Source organism: Morone saxatilis, unplaced genomic scaffold, assembly GCF_004916995.1.
Source record: "Morone saxatilis isolate NCDOM2014 unplaced genomic scaffold, NCSU_SB_2.0 Contig23, whole genome shotgun sequence".
Classification (NCBI taxonomy): domain Eukaryota; kingdom Metazoa; phylum Chordata; class Actinopteri; family Moronidae; genus Morone; species Morone saxatilis.
The window spans coordinates 24171402-24192242 of NW_023339796.1; the positions used below are offsets into that span (position 1 = coordinate 24171402).

Below are 20841 nucleotides of genomic sequence, written 5' to 3' on the forward strand. Positions count from 1 at the left end.
TTTGTATAGCGCAATTCATAACAAAGTTATCTCAGGACACTTTTCAAATAAGCAGGTCTAGACCGCTCCTTTTACATTTACAGAGACCCAACAGTACCACATGACAAGCACTTGGCGACGGGGCAAGGAAAAACTGCCTTTTAACAGGCAGAAACCTAGGACAGACCTTCGGCTCTAGTGGTGGCATCTGCCTTGACAGTTGGGGGAAGAGAGAAGAAGAGAGAAGAGAGAGAGAAAAGAGGAGAGAAACAGAGAGAGAAACAGATGTAAGCACAACAGTAGCAACAACTACATTAATAGTAATGATCATGACGCTGGATACATGGTATTTTTACCACTTTCAAACTAGAAATGTTATAGAGCTTAATAAGGTAAACACATATTGTTCCTATTTGTACATGTGAAATGTGGTTTGAAACAAGTTATGACAAAATGTCCCCATCACGGTCACCTGTTCATAGTGGAACACCACACACACACACCACACACACACAGAGTATGACTTAGATATGGCTTAATCCCTTTGGGCTTTTACCAGGACTGCTGCTGCTCAAATAGACTAACTGTTGGCAGGTTGGATAGTTGCTGTCCACTGTCTGACCTGCAGGAGAAGGGGGGGGCAATTAGGAACAGTGCGATCAAGGTTTTATCTCATGACAATATCCCTTTTTCAACCAATGCAAAAAGTGATTGAATTTTTAACCCTGGTTTTCTATTTTAAATTCTGAAGTTTCCAAATTAAAGAACTAGACAGAATAACAAGCAGGTTCATCAATCAACTTTATTTGTATAGCACCTTATGTCCTATTCTTAATTTAGATTTATATTTGTTTCTCCTCATTTTGTATACGCGCTAAATAAATTATTTTACCCTTATTTTTTGTAAATGTTCAGTTGGTTCAATGTCTTATATGTTCCATTATTTCATCAGGTTTATAAAGAACATGATATGATTTATATTTTTTTATATAGATGAAAATGAGACTGATACAATACATGTTGATTTTCTGTGGTCTAGAGAAAAGCCAGAGCTAATAAATTTATGGACAAAAGTATTTGGCACACCTGTTATTCTTGAATTCAGTGTTCCAATCAGACCCCTGCCACTGGTGTATAAAGTCAAGGACTATTCTGCAGTCTCCATTTGAAAACTTGTGATGCAAAATGGGTCAGTGGACTTCAAGCGTGGTACTGTGATAGGATGCCACCTTTGCAATAAGACGGTGCATAAAAGTCGCCTTGAATTCCATAGCTGAAGAGTCCGAACTCACCTGGCATTAAGTGACAAAAAACTGTTCATGGAATGGGTTTCCAGGACACGAGCAGCTGCATGCAAGCTTACATCACCAAGTCCAATGCAAGCGTCGTGGGTGGTGTAAAGCCACATCGTCACTGGACTGTGGGCAGTGGAAACGTGTTCTGGGCTGGAGTCAGATGGTCGAGGCTGGGTTTGGCGATGCCGGGAGAAATATCCTCTGACTGCTTTGTGCCAACTGTGAAGTTTGGTGGAGGAGGATAATGGTATGGGGCTGTTTTTCAGGGTTTGGGCTAGGCCCTATCATCCAGTGAAGGCTATGTTAATGCTTCAGCATACCAAGCATTTTGGACAATGTTATGCTTCCAACTTTGGGCAACAGTTGACTCTGCCCAGCGACAAGCAAGTCCATAAGACATGGTTTGATGGTTGGTGTGAAAACTTGACTGCCCGCACAGAGCCCGACTCCACCCATGAATTGGATGAACTGGAATGACATTGCGCCAGGCTTCTCGTCACATCAGTGCCTACTCATAAAGCTCTAAGAATGAATGGGACAAATTCCCAGAAACATCCAAAACTTGTGGAAAGAAGAGTGGAGTGTTAGCTGCAAAGGGGGCCAACTCCATATTAAATATATGTTTTGAATATAATGTCATTACAGTCCCATATGTCAGGTCAAGAAAGACTGTCTTTATTTTATATTTTATAAAAACAAGTATTTATGTTAAGTGAAGTCAAGAAAGACTGTCATTTTATTTTTATAAAAACATGTATTTTTTTCAGGAAATTGTTTTTAAGTTCAACTTAAAATGTCATGAGATACATTGTTGACATTACTGTTAAAAATGCACTTCCAATAAAGTGAGTGTTGGCAAAACCGGTTGTCATTTTTATGTTGAGGCGGCGGGGGTGTTGTCGGCAGCTGCTTAATGTAACTAATAAAGTAACTTGTAATCTAACTTAGTTACTTTTAAAATCAAGTAATCTGTAAAGTAACTAAGTTACTTTTTAAAGGAGTAATCACTAATACTAATCAGATTACTTTTTCAAAGTAACTGTGGCAACACTGGTCCCGACCTAGTTTGAAAACTTTAAAATATGGTATATATACCTAACATTGTACCGTCTGCTTTTGTTTAATTTCTATTTTATTCTCTTCTTATTTTATACACTTTCTAATTATTTATTTTAGTTTCTCTATTAATTTGTGCTGTTGTAACACCTGAATTTCCATTCTGGGGGATCAATAAAGGATTGCCCACCGCTTTTTGTTACTGTGAGACGTAGAAGAAAGAAAATTCTACGAAACACCAAAGTTAAACTTTGCATCACCCTTTCATTTACAAGTGCCTTCATCAGTGATAATTGTAATCAATTGCAATTGTACAAGAAAAGGCTAAACCCATTTCCACCTAAAAGATTTTCTACTTTTTGGTAGTTTTTTTTTATATGATTGACATCCAAATTATTCAACTTAACACTTAAATGCTTCTTTCACTAATAATGTGCAGATATGAACAGTGAACAGCTCTGTTAAGACTGATCGCGTTTTCATCTCTGGTGATGCTACAAATATTAATTGGAACTGCTTTGATTCTGTGGTCATTACAGCCACTAGAGGTGGGAATCACTCTGCTGGTTCGAGTGATTTACTTCAGTACTTCAGTCCAGTTAAAAGATTTATAGTCACCATGAGTTTGTTCACTTTTTCCCATAAGAATTTTTTAAGGGATTAGAAAAAATATATAGAAAAACACCAGACTTCTTCATATATTCTAACTGCAATTATTCTTATTATAGAAAGATAACAAAGTGCAGTTCAACAAATCAAAACCACATGCTGTGTTCTGACAGACATTACATAAACAAATGTAACAGAATATTATAGGAAAATGTGTCCTCTATTCCAGAATAAATGCAGCCAAATTATTTTGTGTATTTTGTCTACACACTGAAAATAATGAAAAGAAAAAATATAAATATGTAATAAAATGAAAATATGTAATCATGTAAATTGCAGTCTAGTTGTTGTGTCCTGTGTCTTCATCAGCTATCTCTGATTCTTCCTTATGCACACTGATGAAACATCAGCTTAAAAAGTTGAATATTTCAAGCATTTTTTCATCAGAAATATCTTACACACTTTCCTTTGATATGCCCCGTCAGTGAATTATTAAAGGCATATATTTGAATTATAAATACACTAACTATAAGGAAACAGGCAAAACATGCACCATGCCCCGGGGCTACATCTCTCCTCATCGCATATCATTTCCATGTAGTCTCTCTCTGTTTTGTCCTCTCCCTGCTTTCTCCTCCTTTGTGTTTACCTCCCTCCCCTCCTCAGCGCACACCCTCCCACCACCCGGCTCAGCCAATGTGATCTGAATGGAGGCTGATTCAGGGTGTCAGGCCCTGTCTTAAATGTAATAAATTACCATCGGGCTGGGGAACGCTGCATCCCTCCCGACACAGCACCAGAGAAGGGGTCTGTGCACCACCATCCTTGACCTCCTCTTCCACCCCCCACCCCTCCACATAGACACCTACACACACACACACACACACATACAATCCTCGCCCTCCAATTCCCCGTCTACACACCCTTCCCCTCCATCGTCAGCCAGCCCTGGTCTGGCTCTGTCACCCGTCATCCTGTGCCTCAGTGAGAATCATTAGCATTGTCAGAACTGGCTCAGAAAGGAGGCCAGCAGAGACCTGGGTGGAGGTGTGGGGGGCATGGGAGGGGGGTATGAGTGTGTGGTAGCATGCAAGTATGCATAGATGTGTATTTACATGCAGGTCCTGCTGTGAGTTTTATGCACGTGTGTGTTTTCTTGTGTAGGATTTCATATCAGTGAGTTTTACTGTGTGTGTGTCTGTGTGTGTGTGTGTGTGTGCATGTGTGTAAGATGTAGAGCAATAGCAGCGAGCTGGTGATGTATGCAGATAGAGGAAGGCTTGGTGAGGGCGGCTGATCAATGATAAACAGTATGCATGTGGCAGGTCTCTGTGTTCGCCTGAGTGGAGTCTCTGTGTTAGCTGAGCTGTGTTGATGAAATGTGCAGAAATGGTGTATGGGTAAAATTTCCAAACTACAGCTTGTGGATGTTTAAGTCAAGGCTAGAATGTATCATTGCTAAAAATGCCAGAAAAATGGGAATTATTTTATTTTCAGTGTTATTTCATTGACTAGAAGTTAGCCCAGTGAGAGAATGTATAACAATAACTATTCTGTTCATATGTTTCACACTCTTCATTGTTAATCTGCCAATCTACAGTATAAACATTATGGAATAATTCAGTCTTATCAGACAGGGATACCTTAAACTACATCTTATCAAATATGGGTCCATGGCATGATGTATAGATCTATTTGGGGGTCTTTAACAACCAAGAGGTTGAACACCACTGTTTTAAATGACAATAATAAAGGATGTTTTCCTAGTTTTTGTCATCATTTTCTTCAGCTCCGATAACACTGTAGTCATCTGGGAACATGGTAACATCATTATATCAAATATATCCAGCAACTGAGACCAAACCCATGTTGGGCCACTGTGTAGAATGTAATGACATCAATTGATGCAGTTGCAGATTGCAACCATTTAAATACAGCTCAGCCTTCCAAGTGTGTAGAACAAGGTGGCTGTGAAACCAAACCCACAAAAGGCCCTAGCTAGAGCTAGTGTTTGGTTTGTCCATTCTGGGCTAATTTAGAAACATGGCGGCTTAATATGGTGGACTCCATAGAAGAGGACCCACTCCCTCTGTAGATAAAAACAGCAACAAAAGAAAAGCCTTGAATGCCATTCATTGCTATTCTTTCAATGAAGAAATACTCTCCAGTTCTGATCAGCATCTACACTAACCTCTTTGGCAGCAGCCATTGTTGTTTTTGAGCAAACAGTCACTTCACACACATGTTGCCACACACACCACGCCCGTAGCTAATGCTGTACCTGCCAGTAGTTCCATATAGTACCTGATTTCTTATTGGTCCGAACCACTGTGGTTGGACACAAGATAATATCTTGAAGCCTGCAAGGATGAATTCTCGCATGATTCAAAGATCTTGCAAGTCTAGCTGCTTCGCAAAACTGAAATGTCACTAATAATAATGTTAAGGCAGGAAGTGGGTCTGTAAACTGTGATAGATGTTTACAACATGACCAGTCAGACAGAGAGTTCAGGTAATAATCTTACTGTTTACTGTTTTCTTTCGTTTGTCAAACCTGCTTGTTCGTTTCCAACCTGTCTGATCAGCTGACTTCTTGTGTTTCATGACCCGTTGTTATTCTTTTAGTAATGTTGCCCCATTCAGATTTCTCAGCAAACAAAATATACCTCAACACCCAGTTTGTTAAATGGTTTCTGGTGTCAGATGTGAATGTTTTCCTTGATCTTTCTCCGGTCATCCACATCAGTCTTGGTTGATGGCTTTGAACTCTCCCCAGTGGATTCTGTGAGTGGTTTTGGTGTGGTGTTCACAGACAGCAGATGTTGTCTGTTTCTCCTGTCCAGGGTCCTTGCTGTTTCACTGATGTAGTGTTGGCCATGATTGTCACATTTGGTGACAGTCCTGTTATGTAAGAGAATCCCATTGGGATAAAGTTGGTTAGTTAGATTGGTTTCCCCAGTGTCTGTTCTGCTCTAGTTGGGATGATGACTAATACTAAACAGGGATAATCCTAACTAAACCTGCCATCTTCATGAAAATTTGTGAACATGTGGCACTGTATCTTCGATCATGATGAATCAAGGTCAGCACCATATCTTTCTGATGCTCCCCCTGTAGCTTCTCTCTACCTGGCAGTCCTCCCTGGTCCCTATGTGCGGCAGTACCCTGGTCCTGACACCCTTCACCTACAGTATGTGCACACCTCTTACAGAGTTTAATGCAGTAGTCGTTGAGCTTTGAAGAAAGGTAGTCTTCATCATTTCCATAAACCATGAATCAAAGCTTACTTATAAATCTCTCAGCTAATGCAGCCCCTACATGCCATTAATCTTTCAGATAATCAGTCCTCTGTATGTCATTAGTCATTAGACTACATTCTGTCTACACCCCTAAAAACGTAACAGGTATGTGTAGTCTATGTGTCTATTATGTTTTTTTTTTTTTGTCATTTAACAAAGCTTTGATGCAAAATTTGATTTCAAGCTATAAACCTGCTGTGTACGTTTGTCTGTACATTTATTCAATTAAGGGTTCTATATGTAACTTTCAGAAAACCATTGTTAATAGTGACAACAGTGAACTGCATTCTGCTGCTGTTTGCGTGAGTGAGCATTATCCTGGGCATTGACCAAAGATGACATACACTGCAATCTTGGAAAATAAATTACAAAAATCATATTTAGAGAAATGTTACTATCTGCAATGTTCCTACCATTTGCTCCATGATATTAACTAGCTTTCCACTTACATGTCAGCCAACGCAAAGCAACCAAAACCAGCGCGACCAGGACACAGCCAGATGGCCAGATGGCCCAGCTTAGGCTACAGTTAACCTAGCTAGTTGGATGCCCCTGCCTTGCATTGCTCCTGGCTAGTAGAAAGCTTTAACTTTATATATGTAAATGTTACATCATTTATTGTTTGCTCAAATCAACACCATTAGTCATACTACATCATGGTGAAGAAATTTTGCAAGCTAGTCAAATAAAATAACCACTCAGATAGTGTTTTTCTAGTGACATCTAGCGATATCTAGCGACCAAGAGGCCATTAGGGGGAGAAGGTAGAGATGGTGAACACCTACAAGTTCCTGGGGGTGACACTGAGGAGGAGCAATTCGGGGTTCAGTATCTTTCTCAAGGATACGTCGACATGTGGCACTAGTAGCCGGGGATCGAACCAACAACCTTCCGATTAAGGGGACGACCTGCTCTGCCTCTGCGCCACAGCTGCCCATATAGTGCGTAAAAGTCGCCTATGATTCCATAGCTGAAGAGTTCCGAACTTCCACTGGCATTAATGTGAACACAAAAACTGTCCGGCGGGAGCTTCAAGGAATTGGTTTCCATGACAGAGCAGCTGCATGCAAGTCTTACATCACCAAGTCCAATGCCAAGCGTCGGATGGAGTGATGTAAAGCGCATCGTCACTGGACTGTGGAGCAGTGGAAACGTGTTCTGTGGAGTGACGAAAACGCTTCTCTGTTTGGCAGTCAGATGGTGAGTCTGGGGTTTGGCGGGATGCCGGAGAAGAACTTTACCTCCCTGACTGCATTGTGCCAATGTGAAGTTTGGTGGAGGGGGATAATGGTTGCGGGCTGTTTTTCAGGTTTGGGCTGGGCCCTTATCATCCAGTGAAGGGCTATGTTAATGCTTCAGCATACCAACGCATTTTGGACATGTTATGCTTCCAACTTTGTGGCAACAGTTTGGGGGAGGGCCTTTTCGTTCCAACATGACTGCACAAAGCAAGGTCCATAAAGACTGGTTTTGATGAAGTTCGGTGTGGAAGAACTTGGACTGGCCGCAAAGAGCCCTGACCTCCCCTCAACCCCATCGAGCACCTTTGGAATGAACTGGAATGGAGATTGCGAGCCAGGCCTTCTCGTCCAACATCAGTGCCTGACCTCATAAATGCTCTACAGAATGAATGGGCACAAATTCCCACAGAAACACTCCAAAATCTTGTGGAAAGCCTTCCAAGAAGAGTGGAAGCTGTTATAGCTGCAAAAGGGGGACCAACTCCATATTAAAGTATATGTGTTTGAATATAATGTCATTACAGTCCCTGTTGGTATAATGGTCAGGTGGCCAAATACTTTTGTTCATATAGTTTATGTGTAGAGCCAGCCTCTTATCTGAAACCCCTTCAGCCAATGAGAATCCAGCATTCTCTGCTATCACTGTGAATGAAACACGATCAGCCAAACACAGCAGATTGTTATGAAGGACATGATGATCAACAGTTTAGAAAGGACAGAAATAATGATTCACTTACTTACTAGAATCTTTAATTATTCTTTATTTTTCATAACCTGAGCACAGATGTCGGTTATGGGATTATGGGGACTTGGGAACCTACTAATTTTACAATAGCTGTTTGCTTTTGGCCCATGGCCCACCATTAAGTTTCAGTTTCCAAGAGAAAAAGTTTGAGCACCCCTGGTGTATGTGCCACACACTGCAGGAAGCACTCACTCTGTCTCTCAGATCAATCACTGGGACATAGCGGACAGAGGCGTCTTGCTCTGCTCTCGACCTATAGCTCCAATCTGCTGCTCTGTGCCAAAGATCACCTGCAGCTCATAAGGGCATAGTCTGAGAAAGTTTCCTAAATGTTTTTTATGAATGTTTGTGTACAAACAAGCATATCTGTGCTCCTGTCTGTGCTATTTTCTGCGTATTCCCATGGTTGTTTAAGATTAGGTTAATTAGTGCCCTTATTGTTGAACATACCAATCTGGTATTATGATATATTTCAGTGAAAGGCTTCATTAGTAAAGAGAGGTTTATCGTATTGGTGTTGAGCAGAAGAGAAGCTCAGGAATGATTAATCCTGCTACAATCATAGTTCTTTGTTATAGTCTTTGAGCATGAAGATAAACTATAAGGTCAGTGCAACAAACTACAGAACTAAAATGTTGGCCTGTATCATTATTGTGCAAATTATTAGTATATTATTTAAATATGCTCTCCAGTCACATATTAATATATAAAAGAAGTCTGCCTGGAACAATTCTGCAATTTCTGCAAAAAAGTATAATTTTCACATTAAAATCCTTAGAAAGTCTTCTACCTCATAAAACTACCAGAATCTCTGAATATGCAAATGTTCATTTCTAAAAACACAAGATGTCTCCTACTTCACTGTAAAGTCCATTCTCAGTGGATGTGCACTGGTGGCTTCAGGTTTCTACGTCACACTGTACAAGTTGCATGCTGGACCAGGATGGACTTTTATTTTTATTTATTTATTTTTAATAACTATTTATGCTGTCACAAATCCTGCTGGTAGGCCCCGCCCCTAAAATCAGATTTTCAGTGAGCACAGAGAAACTTTCCACTTTCAGCAGATGTAAATGAGAATGTGAAAACATCCTTCTAGTGTCAAACTCTCCATATACAGCAGTGGCTCACCATGTTGTGTGTCTGCAACATTTAGGATATATTAGGGGCAAGTACAGTCCATTTACCCCTCCAAGCGAGCCAGAGATATTTGCTGGTCAGGCGAGTAAAACACTCTTACTCTTTGATACTTTTCATAAATGTATTTGAAGTGCATTATACACTCTCCTACACACCTTTTGTCATATTTGCTGAAACTTTCACTATATCCTGACAAGTAAATAAGACCGATAAAATTTATGAAAAAATCTGATTCCTCTGGCTCCTCCTAGTGCTCCTGATGATATTTACAAGAATTCACAATGCCTGGACGAACACAACCAATCAGAGCTGAGAACGATATTGCCAGTGCGGAACCAACACTTTGCCGCATATAACAGGGGCTGGGGGCACTTTGTGGCTATGTATTTATTAGCTGTCTAGCACGTAGTTGTTACGAACGTAACACTGAGCTAGCTTGCTCAGCTAGCTTGCTAGCTCAGCTAACATTAGCCAAGCAAAATATGCCAGCTAGCATAACCCTGGTAACAGTATCTAGCGTTGGAGACATCTACAGTGACATAATGACGTGGCTCTATGGTGGCCCCTACCTTTACAATTTTGGCCATAATTTCTATTGAATATGATCAGCTTCATTACAGAGGTCTGAGAAGAGAAACACAGCTTTACTACTAAGTGGATCAGGACAACAGCAGTCAGGCTGTGAACCAGTTGAACTATATTATCTAAACCATTTATATGTAGGTTCAAATGAAGGTCAGTATTAGTTAAGTTCTTACTAATATTTCAGAAAGCTCTGTAGAGTCTGTATTTGTGTACCCATAGTGGGTGAATTCAGCAAACATTTTCTGTGTGTTTGATTACATTTTCATCTCCACATAAGTAGTTTATGTAAGATAGTTTGGGGATTACTGTCTGACTGTCCAACTTGCTTGCCTTATTAAACTGTGATTAAGTAAAACAAAAAGTATTTTTTACATTCATTTTTAAATTAATTACAGTAGTTTGGAAAGGAAGTCCAGCGTTATTTTCATACCCAACATGGTGTGCCAGCAGTTAAAATATAAGCAGCATTTCTCTATAGTATACTGGCATTCAGCTCTTTGATGATTTACTAATTAGCAATCATTCAACACTTACATGAGTTATAAAATTAATTGTCAAATCCTGAGTGAAATTCAGGACATTGTAAGAGGCAACAATGAGCTGTTTGTTGTGTGACTCCTTCAGTATTGTGCAGGAAGCATGCTTTCACAGATAGTAAGTGGCTCCTCACAGGTCTACACTTTACATGCCCCATGCCTTCGAGAGGAGCATCAGAATTCACTAATGCACTGTAGCTTTCCGATACTGAACGCTTTAATTCAAATGAGAATGATTTATCACTCCAGCAGGAGAGAGACCGATCCAAGGTGGTTTGCCATCTATAGCAAGGTTCATCCTGTCCACTGTAATTCTTTTGTTGGCAAATGTCTCCATGTCAAACTGTATGTACCAGCCCACAAGCTGCCAGCCTCCCTTTTTTTCCCTGCTTTTTTGTTTGTTCACCACTTTAGGTGTCTTTAGTAGCTGATTAAAGCCAGTATTATTACAGAGAGTACTATGTAAATGCTACATATTCATTAAACTGACCTTGTGTTAGGCAACCTGTCAGCTCCAGGTCAGGAGGAGTTAGGAGCTTCATATTCTGCAGTGCAACAGAATCACATTAATAGAGATCTCCCAAACCTCAAAGTCATAAAGCCCAAATAAACATAAAACTCCAGTGACAGAGGCTTGTTCTGATGACCCTCAAAAGTGTTGCATGTGCATATGTCATTGTAAGGCCACTGGATGTGTTTGACCCAGGCTGAGGGTCAAAGATCTGGGACTGGTTGCACAAAACACATATGGCTTAATTTTGGCTGAAGGACTTACATAAGATTGCTGCACAGAATGACTCAAAAGGTTTCCTGTGATTCCCTGTGATACCTGATGAAAAGATCCATCTGAAAAGTTAAAAAGCAAATCTACAACTAGTCTGTCTTGGTCAAAAAGGAGAGCTCACTAAAATTAAAGGACAAAATTGGTAAAAAAAAAAAAAAAAGTTTTGTGCAACCAGCCCCTGACTTAACTGAGCATCTGATGGAGGCTCTGCTTGCATTAAACTAGTTTAACACTGAGCAGTCTCCTGTGGTCCGACATCTTTTCAATGACATCCCTTCCTTGCACCTGCTGCAGCTTTACCCCACAGAGCCTATACACCCCACAGGTTTTTATTCTGTTAATCTACCCTGATTTGTCTTAGTGTAACTTTCAGGTCCACATGTGGGTGAAAGCTCCACAAAAACCTAGTAAGTGGATGTTGTGATAACCATTTTTGATAAAACTAGTAAAAACTAAGAGCTTGTTATGTTGAGGCATTTAACAGTAATTCTGAATTATATTCATTTATGCAGAAAATGGAGATGATTAGTAAAATTTGCAAGCGTCCTAATGATTTTTGTGGACATACTGAGAGAAACAGCTTTGCAAAAAATATGAAACTATTTTTTGCAGTGTTTTAGCCTTGCCCCTACTAGCAAGAGGCTAAATATGACTGTTAAGTTGCAATCATCATCAGCTGTATCAGCCAGAAGCTCCAGCAGCTCCTGTGGTGCCACAAGTAGAGGTTTATTTACCCAAGCGGTGATTCCTACCGTTTCCGTTTTGTGACTGCTAGACTGCAGACAGTGTTTTGTTCAGGTTGGTCTGAAATACAACTATTGGTGTTACATTGTACCATTAATCAGTATTTATGCTGCAGTCGGTGAAGTGGAATCAAACATGAAGATCACAAAAGCCTGTCTCTGAGTCATCAAATGACCTTAAGCCAACAGATCTGCAGTGAAGCAGCTTCCATTGTGGTTCAGTGTAGGTGTTGTAGTTATCACCCTGCCTGGATGGCTAATAACATAGCATGTTTGGCTAATTACAGCCTCGTGTGTCAAACAGAGCAGCCAAAAGCTTCTCTTTGGAGTAATTACTATAATCCTGACTCTTTCTGTCTTTATTATATCTGCTGTTCTTCCCTCTCTTTCTCTATCTTTGTGCGTGTGTGTGTGTGTGTGTGTTTTGGTGTGCAAAAATCAAGGTTGATCACGGTGTTCAGATCTTAATGATACACAGACTTTGTCTTGTTTAACACTGACTCAAGTCTCATTTTCCATGCAGTCTCCATTTCTCTCAGTAGCAATGAAACCGGGATAGCTCCCATTTCCTGTTTGTATAATTAAGTTTATTCAGGCAGTAGCCTATAGACCATTTTCACAACTGGAAGGCAGCATTTACACTGTAATGTAATGTTGTTCCCTTTGCTTTAAAGACAAAATAATGGGGCAATTCGACCCAGTGAAAGCATCTTTTCACTAGAGGCCATGAAAATGAATTGGGACTGTACGATGAGCTATGGTTTCACTCTGGACCACAGTGCTGTTGTGAGACGTGTGAAGTGTTGCAATGTGTGGACATTGCACATGTGCATGGTAAAATTGTAATTCTGCTAATTAAAACTGCAAGCAGTGATGAACCTTTTTTATACTTATATTTTGACATTTTATTACTCCCGTAGGCAATAAATCTGAATGCTATTTTTGGGGGTTAAACTGGAGCGATTTCTTGGAAGTCAAAAATGACTATGCCTGCAATTGGTGGAAACCAGGCAAAGTAAACATAACATAGTGTTAGCAACTCAAGGGTACTCCTTACCACCCCACTTTGGTTGACTTCTAAATAGCAGGGGGTAAAAGGCTAAAGGGCTCCTTGATGCAACTTCCCCTAATAGCACCTTTAAACCCCCGGATTTCCTCGCAGAGTTTTCCAGGGCCTCACATCACCTTGGTTACAGATAATTTTTGCAACACAACCACAACTCTCTGCAATACTGTATATCAGATATTATTTCAAATGATGTGTCTGTGTTGACTGATAATATCTGTAAAATGAAAAATGCTGATGTGTCCGCTGATGAAATATTGCAACTCAGTGTGTGCTGCGCTGTGTTATGGCAGTAAGTTATCCAAGCCTCATTGTGATGGTAGAATATGTGGGTGTATCTTTAACACTGTAGTCAATATCCACAATTAACTTTCCATTAGTGAACAAGGGTCACTATTGGCAACCTAATGTTAATCACAGTGATTGTATGTGTATATGGGTTAATAAATGGATGAATGGGTGAATATCAGCATGACCTCAGTGTATGGAACAGATGAAAACAATATGAGTGGTGAGAGCAGTGGCTTTATAGATAAACTGCACTGACCTCTGCAGAAACTGCAACTGTGCAACAGATCCTGTCCCTGTTGTTCCAGAAATACCTCCACATATTGATCAGGGCTTGGGTTTCTCTGCCCAGTCCCTTCATCCATACTTTCATTGTCTTGTGTTTTCTCTCTCTGTCAATTTCTCTGATTTCCTCCTTCGCTGTCTGACATTTTTACTCTCTCCCTCTGTGTGTGTATGTGTTAGCCCTTTGATGTGTGTGTATGTGCAGGAGTGTTTGCATGATGGTTCATGTTTGTGTGGAATTCTACAAGGTTGACTTAATCTCTGGTGTAGTAGTACCAGTAGAATGATAATACAGTATATTATACAATACTAGTGCTAACAGAAGCAGTGAACAGGGTTGAATCAACACTGGTGATAAAAGCCTATGGTGTATAAAACACAATAAAATGCCCTCTAGGGTGCCTTTCTAGTAAAAAAAGATGTAGTCAAGTGGCCTCTAGGGTGCTAATCCTAACCCTGACCACACTGTTTCACTATAAATGCATCAGTTTTCTGCGTGCTGGTGCCCTTTTTGCTTTTCTCACCCCTGCCCCTCAAACAGCCTGAGTCTGCCACTGTACAATAACATATACATGTAAGTGTGTGTGAGTGTCTGTGTGTGTGTGTTCATCTGACCCTTGAATACACACAACTACACCATCCAGTGCTCTCCAGTGTCAAAATATAGAGACAAAAGCACATAATTAAATCAGGTAGCGTCATCATTCAATCTTCTTTTCTCATAAACAGATGGTTTTCTGGGGGTCACCAAAACATTAGGATTCATCCTCATGAATATATATAGCACATTTCATGGGTATCCAGTCATTTAAGGACCAGCAAAGAAAAGTTGCAGGGCTGGCAGAGTCATTAAGAAGTCCAGAGTACACTTTGTTCATAATCACAGTGCGAGGAAGGCACACAGAACTCACTGTTTCTGTTTCCAGTTCTTTTTGTCAGTGGCTTGCTGTGATACAAACTCACAGTGTTATTGATCAGCTGAATCTTCAATGTGGAGCCTCCATTAATTCTTCCTCCACTGTGCAGCTTCTAAAGCAGCTTGTGTGTTCCTGGTACTGCTTTAAATCTGCCCTGGGTGCCAAGGTCACAGCATTTGGCAGCCATTAAGCCATTAAGACGCTACAGGGTGGACACACTTTGATACACCTGCCCTCTACTTTCCTTTGTCCCTCCTCAGCTCTCTATGTATCTTCTCTCTCATCTTTCTCTCACCTGTCTTTTTATTGCTTGCCTTTGCAGTTTTAACAAAAAAAAATCTTGTTTTTGTCTGAGCAAAGTCACTCTGAATGTCCGAATGAGGATTATTGAGCAGCAGAAATAGTGTACACTGTGTAATGCTGTAATGCTCGGTGTCCTTTGACACGGCTCTGATGGACCGGACGCACATCATTATCATCATCATCATCATCCGGAAACAGCCAAGACAATCCTTCCATCACATGATTTCACAGGATGAGTCACAGGGACGGTTTTCATAGCACAATAAAAAAAGTCCATATGTAAAGATTAGTGATGCCTAATCCATTGCAGAACCATCTAAATTAATAACCTTACTTCTTCTTTAGTTTTTGAGTGGCAGATTATCTGCACGCCTTGAAAGAAAATGTGTCTTTAAATCAAACAAAGGGCATACTAGATTAAGAACTCATTCTAATGAAGCGCTGTCTTAGTTTCTTTTAGTTTGTTTTAGTTTCCTCGATGTGAAAAGTTAAAAACAGTTTTTTTTAATCCATTATTCAATTATTAAATCATTATTCTTACTCTGTCATTCAAGGATTTAAATTCAAATTGGTTCTGGATCTTCATAGATTTAATTTTTAGGTGATATGCAAATTAAAGTGAGCACTCTTTACATTAAAGTGATCACGAAATGTACAAAATGAATTGTTCAATGGATTGTGATAAGAAGACAGATGTGTAAATAGAATGATGATGAATTAATTTTAAATTTCAGTTATTATTTTCTATTACATTGATACATTATATTTGTATATATTGTCTATCTGTCTCTCTTTTCTATCTTTATTGTTATGCACCAATATACCAAAATTCCTTGTATGTGAAAACCTTCTTGGCAATGACACCAATTTGAATTCTGAGATTTTATCAAAATAATGATTAGAATTTATGATCTAAAGACAGAATAAAGAAGCAGAATATTTTTTCTCATTTTACTTACAAAATTTTTTCTATTTTAGATTATCATTAGTTAGAAAGTCGTCCAGTGGCACACTCCAAACTCCATAGGACTTATGGTTACATAATTAAAAGCGTACAAATTTCATTTCATTTTCATTGTCAAAGTCAGGGAAATATGAATTAAATTGCAGGTATACTATGACAACATTAAATCCATAACATGACTATTTGAAAATGCAGGTATTTGCTTTTAAACCATTCTAAACCAGAGTTCACATTATGTAAATAGAAAAGGGAGGAGCTTACTCCTTTAACTGATCTGAAAACAGTAGATACTGCTGTATGACTGTTGAACTGACATTCCACCCATTAGTGCACCACTCTGACTATTTAGAGGATTCATTTTATTACAACATTACAACCTTTTTAGGCACTCAGTGAACACTAACAAAATCAGGGAGTGTATCTTTAAAGTCACAAGGCATTTATACTTTCATAGTAGAAGCTAATGTGTGTGCTAGCACACTAGTTTTGTAATAGACTCAGAGTTCTCATACCATCACCAATTTTTCTGACCCTTTTTAATGATTTTATTTTGGTATAAAGCTTTTATTGGGGGTGTCTAACTATTGCTTGATTCTTCCTGTTGGGGGAGGAAAGAATGAGTAAACACTTCTAACCTCTCTCTATCCTTTCTATAGATAGCAACACAATCCTATTACAATTATCCTGAAATGTCCTAGCAAGGGCTGCAGAGAGAAGACTCAGACCGCACATGCTTCAGCTGCCTCACTCGGCTAGGACATTAGAGTTCCACCATATTTTTTTTAATCAGAGGTGTTAGGACAACAGTTCCTGGTTGAAGCTCAACTTTATAGTGAGATATGCTGTGAGAAGTAGCACTAGTAGCTTCAAATCAGGAGCAAGAATGAACAGGGGCCTGGGGGCATCTGAAAGGTTCATAAATCATCTGTGAAATAAAATATACTGGGGCAAAAACTCTGTTTACATTTTACTCAGCAATTTGTCAAATATTCAGGCTTGAATGTCTGCTAGCCCTGATGACCAATTCTTTCAAGTGCGTTGTGGGAAAAATATGGACCAATCAGTAGAAGAGGTTGTTAAAGCACACAAAAACCAGCACTAAAAGGGAATTCTGACCAGAACATAAAACACTACCATAGTTAATAAAAACTGCCACAAAAGTTGAACAACTGGTAGCAAGTGTGTCTAAGTTACCAACCTGTTGGCAAAAACATTATAGATCATGTTGGAATGTAACTAAGTACATTTACTTTAAATACTCTTACATTTATGTAAGGTACAAGTAAGTCAAGTAAGATTTTGAGGAACTTCACTTGAGTGTATATATTTTATGCTACGTTTTTCTTGTAAAGCTTTTACTTGTGTTTCACTAGGCCACATTTCAAAGAGGACTGTACTTTTGGACTGTGCTATACTGTACAAAACTCTTTACAAAAATCAGTGCCTAGTTGTGGATATACTGGTGTAGTTAGGCTGTTAACAGTTCCATCAGAGTGTGATTTATCCTCTAAACCTCTCAAGTGGTATCTGTTCAAGGCCCAAAGAAGTTCAATTGGGAACAGTTGGGTGAACTGAATAAAAGTATCCAATAATATACAAAAAGCAAATAGAGAAAGATTCAAAAAACTGCTAACACATTGTGTATCAGAGCTTTGTTTCTTCTTGTTTTCTTTTCCACTGAATTTCTGATCTCATGACCCATCAAATTAATCTGGTGACCTTTTGGAGGTGCCGAACCCCTAGTTTATGAATTACTGCACTATCTACATAACTGTATATAAAGTACTTAAAAATTTGTTATATTGTTGTGTTGGTACTATTACTTAAACTTACTACAATTCATTTTTAACTGGATATGAAACCTCTATAGCCTCTATATTAATGACATAAACAAACAAGAGCATCAGTGAGACTGACTGTTTATTTAGTAATAATAGTAGTATTGTACTTTCAATAGGTTTTGGGACTCACAAGAGACAAAATACAAAAAGAATGTTTAAATTGATGCAACTGAGGCAAACAAAATCCAAAAATGCTGGACCCTACACTTCCCATAGTGCAACCTTTCATGAGACACTCTACTTAACCTGTCTGGTAAATGCTCACCTCTTTCTAACTCCAAACCCCCAGTTTGTAATGTGGGCTTGTGCATGTGTAGTCTCTGAACCCTAGGTGATGACATCACTATGACATTATCAGGGTTATTTTCTCACACTTGACAAACCTCCTCCAGAGACACAGAAGATAGTTTATGTTGTTATATGGAGTCAATGTACTCAGCCTTTCTCTTGCTGATGCAGCCAACAATTGCACAGTTGTTGTTGTTGTTGAACCTCTGCAGCTGGTAGTACTTGGAGGTGTATCTGAAGTCTGAAATGTGAAGGGTGAACAGAAAGGGTGACATAACTCTTTGGGGCCCCCATATTTTGTGTCAGACACGCAGCCTTGCAGTCTAACATACTGTGGGCCAACTAGTCCACAATCCAGGACACCAGGGGAGCATCTTCTTGCTTGCTCCACAGCAGGCCATGGTGTTGAACACGGAAATCAAGGAGCATGACTCTCACAGAGCTACCCGGCCTGTCCAGGTTACAAGTGGCAAAAGTGACTGTTACTATGCATTATATGACACAACTTCCAGGGCTCAACCATCTTAAGAGCATTGGTCGAAAAGTGACTTTTGCTGACCTTTTCTCTAGTGCCACAGGGCAAACTTTATTAAATCTAGCAACACTGGTTGTGAGGTTGTAATTATACACAGCAGGTTTCAAATAAATGCTAATATTAGCAAGGTAACATGCTCACATTAACAATGTTAAAGTGCCAAATAAGAGTAACCCACAATCTTGTCTTTGTCTTTCAGATCTTGGCTATGATCTCCATCTTGTTCATCATCATTTCAACTATCTCGTTGTCCCTCAACACTCTTCCGGAGCTCCAGGTGGTAGATGAATTTGGCCAGTTCAATGACAACCCCAGCCTAGCCCATGTGGAAGCTGTCTGCATTGCCTGGTTCACCATGGAGTACATTCTCCGCTTGCTCTCAGCACCTAACAAGTGGAATTTCATTAAAGCACCACTGAATATCATTGATCTGCTGGCAATCCTGCCTTACTATGTGACCCTCTGCCTAACTGAGTCCAACAAGAGTGTGATGCAGTTCCAGAATGTGCGCCGTGTGGTCCAGATTTTCCGAATTATGAGGATCCTGAGGATCCTGAAGCTTGCCAGGCACTCAACAGGACTCCAGTCTTTGGGCTTCACTTTGCGAAGGAGCTATAATGAGTTGGGTCTGCTGATCCTCTTCTTAGCCATGGGCATCATGATCTTCTCTAGCTTGGTGTTCTTTGCTGAGAAGGATGAGGACGCCACCAAATTCACCAGCATCCCTGCCTCTTTCTGGTGGGCTACCATTACTATGACCACTGTTGGTTATGGAGACATCTACCCACAAACTCTGCTGGGCAAGATTGTAGGAGGGCTCTGCTGCATAGCAGGTGTGTTGGTCATTGCCCTTCCCATCCCAATCATTGTCAACAACTTCTCTGAGTTCTACCGAGAGCAGAAGAGGCAAGAGAAGGCCATTAAGAGGAGGGAAGCTCTTGAAAGAGCCAAAAGAAGTGGAAGTATTATTTCTATTAACCTAAAAGATGCTTTTGCACGTAGTATGGAACTCACAGATGTCTTGGTGGAAAAGAGAGAGGACAGTAAGTGTTCTGTGGACAATCACCTGTCACCCAGCCGCTGGAGCTACCACAAACACTACAGCAATACAGATGTGGGTAGCCCAGGCAAGTCCCAGCATTCACATTACCAAGAAGTGGCTCAGCTAGGTTCCCCTGAACGGGTCAAGCTTTCATCTAACAAAGCTACCCCTCAACATCTCAATGCAAAGCGGCTAGATGACACTAACAAAGAGACAGCAACCATCCCAGGACATAAAAATAATGAGGAGAAGATGGAGATGAAAGTATTCTCAACCCAAACCCTGCAAACTTTACCTGAACTGAACATCAATAGAAAATCCTCTAATGTGGCTGATGATTTGTCTGTTGAAAGAGGAGAAAGAAGCTCTCTGCTCCCCAATGCTGAAAGTGGTCAAACTGGTGCTAGACTCCAGCGTATTCCCCCTCCCTTGGATCTAAGTCAGATCAGCACCATGGAGGCAAACAGGGCCCCTGGCAGCATCCAGCCAATGGCCATAATCAAAGAGGGTTTGTATGAGTTTGTGTCCAGTCCCAGAGGAAGTAGGACTGGAGATGTGGGTGTGGTGCCACAGAGTGTGGAAAACTTTGGGGTGCCCTATGACAGCATATGTAGCTCATTAAGAGATTATGGCAGCCCTCAAAACACAAGAGTCACCAAGGTTGACTTCATTGGATCCCAAGATGATGTGCTAATGGCAGTGATGACACCTGTGACAACCCCAGCCTCTGCTGGCTCAGCCAAGCTTGCTCAGTTACTTTCCGATGACATGGTTACTAGGTTTTCTACTTCTCCTAGCTCCGCAACACAGGAAAGTAAGTCTCCGCTGTCGATCTTGCAATCTGCGTCTCTGGCCCAGCAATCTGTCAGTCCAAGCAACTCCCAGGGGGGAGGTGAGGGCTCAGCAGCCACAAGCTTAGAAGGTGAAGGGCAGCTCACAGGCTTAAGCCACCAGGGAAGGAATCACATGGAGAGGTCTGTTGTCGGCTCAGGCAGCAGTGCTAGCCCACTGTCATCTAAAACCAGCCCGCTCAACTGCACCCAGGAGTTAGTAACTATGGAGGGAGTGGAGGAAGTAGAAGGAAGGGAGGCAGTAGAACAAATTGGAGAGAAACAGGAAAACCACATCGTTCTGGACGGAAGCCTGACACCGCCCTGTGAAACGAGCATGTGAGCCCAAAATTCTGAAAGGTTCACAGACAGGGACCCAAATGGACGGGTTGAGGAAAAGGTTGATGGGATGGATGACAGCAACTAACCAGAATAAACTGTAACACCTATTACCTAAAGTGGACAAAAAC

At 40.4% G+C, this 20841-nt stretch overlaps 1 protein-coding gene across 1 annotated transcript in view; it reads left to right on the forward strand.

Annotated features, from left to right (window-relative positions):
• The window catches only part of LOC118335032 (potassium voltage-gated channel subfamily B member 2-like), a 27867-nt gene extending 7153 nt beyond the window's left edge, over positions 1 to 20714 (forward strand). Inside the window, exon 2 of the mRNA XM_035671207.1 lies at positions 18699 to 20714. Coding sequence (XP_035527100.1) covers positions 18699 to 20714 — 2016 coding nt within the window. The remainder of the gene's footprint in view (positions 1 to 18698) is intronic.
• Positions 20715 to 20841: the final 127 nt, after the last annotated feature.